Here is a 9,444-nt window from a genome sequence, read left to right as displayed (position 1 = left end):
GTGGAAATTAGCTGAGGATCTTTTTAAATGCATAATGTAAATCAGTAGATTATGGGGAGTCTTAGAGTCTGCATTTCTAACACTCCCCCAGTGGTGATGAGACAGCTCCTCCAGCAATGAACTCTAAGGCACTAAACTACAGCAAAACAACAGTTCTTCTCCTTCAACAGAATGACTAGGTAATTTTATCCACTTGGGAGTCAGATACTCTCATTTGAATACTTGTCACTGATCCACTTGAAACAACACAGACAAGAAAGATATCAATCCAGAAGCAATAGTGGTTATGGAATGCATACATTTCCATGTATTTTTACAGTAAAAATGCATTTAAAAACCTTTCACAAAAGAAACTTAAAAAAAATACAAGTAGGGTGTTGAGTTTTTCGCTCAACATTCTTTCAGGCATCAAACTTGTATTGGGTGGGAGGGGAATTCCTAAAGGGTTTGATTTAATCGTACAAAATACTCATCCATCATCTCTCATCAAGACATTTACATGAAGTGAGGGACTAGGGAAAGTTGGCTCACAAGAATCAGTCTCCAATGTAAGGTTACAGTAGTTTAGAGAAAACTCTATCTTTCTGCTTAATGCATAGTCCCTTTACAGTACAATATTTGCAAGATAAATGGTATGTGTGAAACTCAGATTAAACTGCCACAGTCCAAGTCATCACAAACTGAGACAAGCCCAGGTGGGTAGCACATTGATTTAAAAATGTCAGATACCATCTCTGACAACAAGAAAGACATCAAGATGTTAACTTCAAGGATGTACTCCAAAAATCCACCTTGATTTATTTAAAACTCTGGATCACATTTGAGAGCATCGATCATTTAACATCACCGATTTGGCTAGAAATTCCAAGAAAATTCCTAGCCTGGAACGTTAGGAATAAAATTCCAAGTTGGTTCATAAGAAATTAATGAAAAAGAGCATCATTATTCAATTGTATTCTCTCTCAGCCTTCATACTACAGTTCAATATATGCTTTGTATGGAAAACTTGCATTATAAAAATAGGAGTCACAGATGTTTCTCTCCTTTTTAGTGATAGAATGTATTTTGCGTTTGTTCCAGGAAAGGAACTTGTTTCTTGAGTGTCCACACAACTACAGCTACTCATTCTAATGTTATATATAAACCCATAAATCAAATAAAGCTATGAACAATGTAATATTTATATATGCATAGTGTTTTATAAAAAAATTGGCCCACATATCGCTTTTCATCAATAGAGAGAGCATTAAGTCCATAGCACACTGCAAGAAATGAGTGAAGAACAAAGAAAGCAAACAGGTGCTTAATAATTCACAAGAGCAGGCTCACCATGGAGGAAATGATATTCAACCCAACTAAAGCTTTAGGAATTACTTATATAGTTTCCCCATTTAAAACAGCTTTACATACCTGATTTAGTTTACATTAAAATATATCCCGATGAATCAATTTATTCCATATTCAGAAATATAAACACATATCACATTCCTCACAGCTAAATTTTTTGTCATAAATTCTCTTTTATACAAGAAAAAGGCAACAGTTGTTTTTTTTTTTTAAACAGGCTCTATTAATTACAATTTTAAACTGTACACACAATAATTGGCTGGTTTTCTCCATTGTTTTCTTTTTACTTTTTTTAAACAGTACCCTAAAACAACAGTGATTGACTTGTAAAGTTTTGTGTATGTATGGAAAATGCAAAACAGTACTACAGAAATACGCAATGCACTGTAAGCAGCAGTTTGCTGTAGTGGTCCAACAGGTACAAGCAAACATTTGGCTCAGCGAGGCAGTAATCCATTTCCACCACCCTAAGGCTATGGCCCACCCACCACACCTCTTGCACGATGATGGCAAAGAATGGGTCATTTTAAAAGAAAAATAATTGCTTTATCCTGCTGTCCAAAGACTAAAAGGACAGGGTCATACAGGCAGAAGTTTGCCAACTAGGCCAAGAACCACTGGAGTGAGCCTTTTCCACCCTGTCAGCCCCACCATGCTGGGGCCTTGCAGCAGGGCATCAAAGGAAAATCTGCATGTCTGAGAAAGAACACTCCCATCTCATTTTCAAAAATAACAACAGAGAGTTTCCTTCTGCCATCACTTGTTCCCTTTCCCCAATTTGGTAAAGGACAACCACAGGCTTATGCTAAAAAGGGGGGCACACTGTCAGTATTGGGGTTTCTCATGGCTCCCTCACATGGGGCACACTGTCCCCCTTCCATGTACTATCAGCCTCAAAAGCAGGCAACACAGAAGGTGTTAGTTGTCCAAATCCTTCTAGTAGTTGAGCAAAGCTGTGATGTTGCCGCCTCAGGGAGATCTTAATGAACCTGGCTACCTGTGCTGGAGCTACATGCAGGTGATGGTGGCCAACTTACTTTCTGGTCTTCTATGGCCAGGGAGAATCCGTATTATTTTCTGAGTCAGTAACTAGAGAATGTCTTTCTTTGTGCTGTGTAGCTTAGCTATAAATATCCTTCATTCCCAATAGTAGTCTCATCGAACAGGTTCCTTAACTTTAGGATTATCTGCAATCCCACCCCACCCCACAAGTCTTAAGTTTTTAGAAATATAACTTTCACCGTTTGCTCTTTGTTAAGAAAAATTCCTAACTATAGTATAGCACTACATCACTCCATATAGTCTATGTCAAATGAAATCAACTTAATTTCCCTTAGAGAAAATGATCAATAGCCTCATTTAACCAGGAGAGTAAAAGATTGCCCAAAAGGGGGAACGATTCTTGACAATTCTACAGATTATGTAGAAACAAAATTTATATCCCTTTGGGGCAACATTTGGCAAAACAAATAACTTCCAAAAAAGTATGCATTTAAAAATATTTTAATATACATCAGGCACAACACTTTTCATATATATTTTTTTCTTATAAGATTTTGAATGCATAAACGTTTGTTGCTATTCATAGGATCACCAGGTGTCAGATGCTTCATTAGGTAAGAAACGAAATTATTTCAGGTTTGTGACTTTCCTCTAAGAACCTTTGACACGGTAAAGGTTGGAATGCAATTCCGTCTCAGATACTGAGGTCGGTGCTACATTCTTTGTAAGGTCGCCTTCTCTGCTCAGGGGCATGCCTGGAACTTCTGCCGGCATCCTGTTTCAGACTGGGCTCGTCCCTTTCCCGGTGGCTGACTTTGTCCTCGCGGTTCCTTTTCTCTAGAGACCGCTCTCGCCTCCGCTCAGGGGACCGTGCTCGCCTGCGGTCGGTGGACTTCGCCCTCCTTTCGGGAGAGCTCCCTCTCCGCCTGTCTGGAGATCGCCTCTGATCCAGCAGTCTTTCCAGAGACCGCCTCCGCCGGCTGGGCGAGCTGTCTCTTCTGCGGGTGGGTGACCGCTCTCGCCTCCTCTCTGGAGAAATCTCCCTTCTCTTCTCGTGCTTCTCCCTTCTTTCCAAAGTGTTATCAGCACTCCGAGTGCCTTCCCTCCGCTTCTCTGGAGATCTCCTCTTGGGACCATTGGTCGCCATCCGCTCAGGCTGTGCTTCTCTCCGCCCCTCAGATGCCCGGTCCTTGGGTCGGCATGCCCCAGTGTCGGGTTTTCTAGAAGTTCCGTTCCATGTATGATGTTCATTGGGTTGTCTGCTATGCTCTCTGCTGCCTTTTGGATCTTTCACGTGTGCCCGCTTTTCCCCGTGTGGTGATGATTTGTGAAGATCTGGTGGATAACTGGACTCCAATGACGGATGCTGGCGGCGGTCAGTTGGCCCTGCCCTCATTTCCGGAACACCTTGTGGACCGGTGGGGGGGCCGTTCCGGTCGCTGCTGGGGTCTGCCAGGGAGATAAATGAGAGCAACAGTTTGGTAGAGGGATCTTCAGCTCCTGTCCCCACTCCCACACTTGAGATCTCATTAGTGACAACAAACAACTGTTAAAGCAGTCAGAATCAAAGCCAACTGAATAAATCTTTGTTAATTTAACTGCAACTAGATAGGGTTAAAAACTAGCACTTGTGGCTTTCAGCATCTAGCCTATTGTTTGCTGTATTCAATATAGTGATCATGAAGGAACTCATAAAATCAGTCATGGCTTTAATCTTTAAAGGCACGACCCAAATAGTCTTGTCTAGACTTCTCAAAACCTCCCCCACCTTATCTGTTGCTCTTCTCCCCCAACACCCCACCCAGCCACCCCACAGCCAACCCTTCTCCCCCATCTAATCCCATGGGGGAAAATATTCTTTTAAGGACATTTTTTTTAAATGTATGTGCTTAAAAATAATCAGGGTTTCTGACTTGGAGGTAGATAAGGGAGTTGCTGGGGGAGTAGAAACTATATTTTGATCTGGGTGGTGATTAAATGGATGAGTACACAGGTTTAAAAACGTCAGTGCATGATCTACTTCAGCTTTTTTATTTTTTCTGTATGTAGGTATACTTCTGTTCTTAAAACTAATCTGGGGTGTTGGGCAAAGGGAATTATAGAGGCAGCACATTGCCAGATGATGACTGGGAAGTTTGATGTTTGTGAGGGGCCATTAAACAATCCTCTATCTTGTGCATATTAATCAAGGATTTTCTCTATTTTTGTGTAAGCTTCAGGTTTTAAAATGTGGAGTCATCTGACAGATAAAAGGGAGTACAGCAAAGTTGTCAGGTACACATCTGATGTAACTAGGGGAGCAGATAAAGTCTTTTAAGTTCAAAGCACTTTCTTTATGCTGAACAAAGCAGTCATAATTACATGCACAAGCTTTGGAGTCACTGGACTGCTTCTCACAACATCAAGATATCTATAGAATTAAAAGCAGGGCAGGCCATGAGGGCCCCTATTCATTATTAAACTCTTTGAAATGAGGCTGCAGTTGTTTCAGATAGCATTCTGAATTTATAGTGCTCTTTGCAAAGCAGGGGTGTTTTGTTACTAGACCAAAGTCATACACATTGTGTCATCCCAGTCAAAGCACCTGATATGAGGTGCTGTAGCCTGAAGTGCAAACCCGGGTGACAGAAAGAGGGAGCAATCAGGGTGTTCTCTAAGGGCTTACTTTGGCAACAAAGTCAAGATTATGCTATTAATCTCTTTCATGAACAATCTTCTAAAAACTATGGTGGATTTTAACAAAAGTAGTAAGTAGCCTAGCCTAGAGCAGGGGTTGGCAAACTTTCACTATAAAGGGCATATATTTTTGCACAGTGGTCCACACACTCTCTGTCACAGATAGTCAACTCTGTCATGGGAGTACAAACACAGCCCTAGAGAACATATAAAAGAAGTGGGCGTGGCTATGTGCCAATAAAATTTTACTGACAAAATCAGGCTATGGGCAGGATTTGATTGACAGGCTGCACTTACTCAGAGATCACTGAGCAAGCAGGATAAGACTGTCTAGCAAAGACTTATCTGCTTTAGCTGAGAGTTTTGTGAGGTTCCTTGCCTCTAAATGCAGGGTAGGCAACTTGAATGAACACAAACGTGGCTTACAATCTATCATTTTAAGATTTGAATGCAGGAAGGTACTCAACCTATCATTAAGTCTAATCTGGGGGGCAGGGAGTTGGTTCACACCTACTTTTTTTAAGATAAGGGGGGAGCAAGACTTCAACAGGGTCAGCGGTGTACTTACAGTTCAAAGAACGCAGGGTGCTCAGAATGAATTGCCAAACATATCAAAATAGAGCTAAGCAGAAGCAATGAGGAAATTAGGCCACAGCACAGAAACACCTAGTATTGATTGAGCTACAAACCGTAGTTTGATTATGGCCCATAAGGTAGAAGCAAGCCTCCCCGTGCTTTTCATTTCTCATACATGCAGCGATATTAGGAGGTATCATCGCTGTAGAAGGGAGGGCCCAGCACCAAGAACAGTCAGAAAGAGAAAGAGAAAGAGAAAAAGTTGAACATTTAGATTCCCTATAACAAAGAAGAAAGAAAAAAAAAATCTGCATTTGTTAACATAGGGCAAAGAGAGTTTATTTGTCCAGTCAGACAGTCTAAGGCAACACTCAAATAAGGCTGCAGAGACCGCAATCAGAACAGTGACATTTTTAGACAGCCATTTAAGGTGACTTGAGAACCCAGACAATGGATGCATCCTGTTTTCTTGTTTCTTTTTCTTTTTTTTCAAACAACTGGAACAATGACAGGCTGGCATAGGAGAGCATTAACAATAAACAACAAAAGAACAAACTTCCCTCCCTTCCCCTCCCCAAGACCGCGGCAGTTAAATTAAGTACAAAAAACTCATTACAAAAATAGCCTCACAGAGAAGCAGGTTCCAGTCAAGTCAGAAAAATATTGGAACTTAACATATTATAACCCATTTGTGACTCTAATCAATAGAATTAGAGAGATTTAGTCCAAACGACACATGGAGACATTACAGCAGCACAACCCTGGCACGTTCAACCCTTCTTGGAAAACCGAGTATTTAAATGATCTTTATTTTTAGCCCAAAGAACATTTGTTAGTGTTGGATTTTCATCCTCAGTGCAACAGACATAGGTTTTGAGAAGGTACACAGGTTACTGACGATGACTCTCAAAGGAAATATCACATCCAACAGAAGCATAGGGAGACAGAAAAGGGAGACAATGTTACACAGTTTCAGTGGCATCCACACACCCAGGTTAGAGGTTTAGTACAGGGCACAGCTGTGGCACCTGAGTGTGGTTCGAATTCCTCCCCTGCAGCTGGTCATATCTACAGGGGCCTTTTCTGTACCCCACCCACGCCCCGCCTTGGGCCCTTCGTATTTGCACCTGTACGAATGTCCAACACCTGGGAAGGGTGACCTTCAAGGGAGTCATCCTCCTCCTTTGAGTCACATCTGAATTAAGGATCATCAAGTCTAAAATGCAACTGTGAATTGTGCACAATGACTTTCAGAAAAGAGGGTGGTGACAGATAAATCCCTAATAAAGGGGACCAATGTATATGGGGACCATTCAATCACAGTTTCTATAGAAACTTTTGTAGACCTTTGGTTGGGAAAAAAAGCCCTACATCTAGGGCATAGTTTTTTTTTTTTTTAATTTTAAACAAGAATCTCAAATAAATAGGACATAATTATTATAATATACAATATTTTGCCATCAGAACACTAAGCTATGTAAAGATCATTGCTGTTTACTCAAAGCAAGTGTACAGACATGACAAAGGAACTCTATGTATAACCTGGCTTTCCCCACAGGAAAGGTATAGTAACATGTTTCCCTCATGATGAGCACTGGGAATCTATTTCATCCTTTATCATTTAAAAACATATGGCTAGTATATCAACAGTTTTGTTTGTTTTCTAGTCGTGGGCTCAGGTGGCCTGATTTGGGGGAGGGCCCCGTGGGGGAATGCAGAAGTGTTGTATACAGAGCAGAAAGGCGGTGAGCAAGGCCCCCAAATCATCTCAAAAATTCACGCCTCTTAAATAAAGACATCAAAAAACCAAAATAAGGAAAAAAAAATTGTGCCTCAACATATCACTCAGGAAACCTGCTTTCCTGCTTCTTAAAAGGAGTATAGTCATTTTGTGCTAACAATTGGATCTGAGAAACAGTTTGGCACAGTTCAAACAAACATTCCTTCGCTCTTGGTCGGACTAGACAAAATGTTCTCTCTGATTATCAGAAAGGGGGCTACAAAGATCTTGTCTTAGGCCGTGCCCCAGTCCACGTAAGCAAGCAAAAGGATGAAATGTGTAGAGATTTCAGAACAAGCGAGGCAAATAATCACATGGTGCGAAAGACTGGTAAGACACTGGTGAATAGGGGAAACAAAAAGACTTTCCTGCTGCAGTTCTGGAGACAAATTCATGGAGTCATGCCAGGGAAGGAAGGAATGTTTTCATAGTTTGACCCACCATATTCTGGTACTGAGCCGTCTCCCCGCTTCAGAAACAGACGTACTCTGCGGCCACCATTCTTAATCAGTTCTATAGCCCGAGAATGCTTCATGTTTTTGGTGGTCTCGCCATTGATCTCTAAAATTTCATCACCAATCTGCCAAAGCAAGAGAGAGCAAAGTGAGAAAGTCACAAAGAACATTCACCTGCTGGTTTGTCAAATATCTACTGAGTTTGTTCCAGAAAGCTTTTAATTCAAGATGCAGCAGTGAAGAAAACAAAACCTTGCCCTCATGTGGAAGGCATCTGAATGGAGAAAGATGAGAAAAAAGCATGCTAGCTAAGTGCTAAGGAAAAGAAGACAGCAGTGGGGGAACAGTAATTGTTGAAGGGTGTGGAGGCAGCTTCTAGAATGGCCTCCAGTGATTTCTACCTCCTGGCAGTCTCAGCGTGCCTAGTGCCCTTTCATTTAATGTGGGTTGAAATGAATTATTTCTTCTAATACAAATGCCAAAGTGATGAGCTGTCAGTTCAAATATAAGGCTACAAAATGATTTTGGCTTCTGCCTTACTTGCTTTCTTTTGTTAGCTCAGGGGTTTGCTTTGATGTAGGTGCTAAGGGTCTCTACAGAGTCCAGGATAAGTAAATGAAGGGAGGGCTAAGGCCAACATCCCAAGATCCACTAATTCTGCCAATGACCATGTGAGTGAGTTCAAGTGACACCACAATCTGGCTGATTATTGACTGTGGCATTTACTACATGTCAGGCATTGTAGGTCAAAGAAAAAGCACACACTTGGATTTGAATCCTATCACTTGCTAGTTAACTGCTCAAATCTCTTAACTTCTTGGAGTTTCTTTTTAATCTGTAGAAAGGGGTGATAATAACTCCTTTGCCTACACCAAGATGCAAGGGATAAGCTTGGTAACATGGGTGAATGTGTCTTGTGAACTACTCAAAATTATGCAAGGCAGCATAAAGTGCTATTTCATTCAATAAGAAACTTTTAAAAGTGCGAAGACAAAAGGGAAAGGATAATGCATATATTTGAAATTTAAACAAAATATTTACCACTGTATATCTTCTCCCGTGTAGGCACAAATTGCACAAGCATATGTTTTAAGGATATACAAGAAACTGGTAAGTAGTTTGACCCTGAATACCATATGCTTACATCACTTTCACTATTTAACTAAAATCATTTTTGTAATCTACTTCTGATTTAGAAAATGAAGCAAAACCTTGTTTAAAACATTCAGTGTGAAAAATTCAATTTTTTTTAATTCTCGGGCAAGAATTATGCCTTAACTACCCTTGGTCAATCTTTCCGACTATGTGCTCAGGGCCAATCCATTCCCATTTTTGCTCTCCTGTCCTAACTTCTTGATTTCCTTCAATTCACTACAGATTGGTTCCCATGGGTATGTCTCAGTCTCTGTGTGAGCTATCTGTAATGAGCAAATGATTTTTCTTTTTTTAATCTTCTACTCTGACATATTCATCCACAGTCACAGACATTAGGTGTCTAAACAGAGCAAAGTGGGCCTTTGGCATTTATGTACTTAAAACGTGTGGTTCTGATTATACAGAGCAACCTTGAATAGCCATGCATGGATTTCTGCCATTTGCTCAGAGGTG

The 9,444-nt window shown here is 40.8% G+C and overlaps 1 protein-coding gene across 11 annotated transcripts in view; it reads right to left on the bottom strand.

Annotated features, from left to right (window-relative positions):
* Positions 1 to 305: 305 nt before the first annotated feature.
* MAGI1 (membrane associated guanylate kinase, WW and PDZ domain containing 1) overlaps positions 306 to 9,444 on the bottom strand; it is a 600,870-nt gene continuing 591,731 nt past the window's right edge. For 7 of the 11 annotated variants that reach the window (XM_004675996.2, XM_012735303.1, XM_012735304.1 and 4 more), the window contains 2 exons: positions 7,823 to 7,961; positions 306 to 3,798 (listed from right to left, as the gene is read on the bottom strand). In XM_004675996.2, the coding sequence (XP_004676053.1) occupies positions 3,044 to 3,798; positions 7,823 to 7,961 (894 nt within the window). In that variant the 3' untranslated portion in view covers positions 306 to 3,043. Of the gene's footprint in view, positions 3,799 to 5,714; positions 5,804 to 5,888; positions 7,962 to 9,444 lie in introns of those variants that run through there. The other 4 variants (XM_012735308.1, XM_004675997.2, XM_004675998.2 and 1 more) reach the window with 3 other exon arrangements.

Source organism: Condylura cristata, unplaced genomic scaffold, assembly GCF_000260355.1.
Source record: "Condylura cristata isolate star-nosed mole 26May11 unplaced genomic scaffold, ConCri1.0 scaffold00004, whole genome shotgun sequence".
NCBI classification, from domain to species: domain Eukaryota; kingdom Metazoa; phylum Chordata; class Mammalia; order Eulipotyphla; family Talpidae; genus Condylura; species Condylura cristata.
Note: the sequence above shows the minus strand (reverse complement) of the source record. Positions and strands in the feature narration are given on the sequence as shown.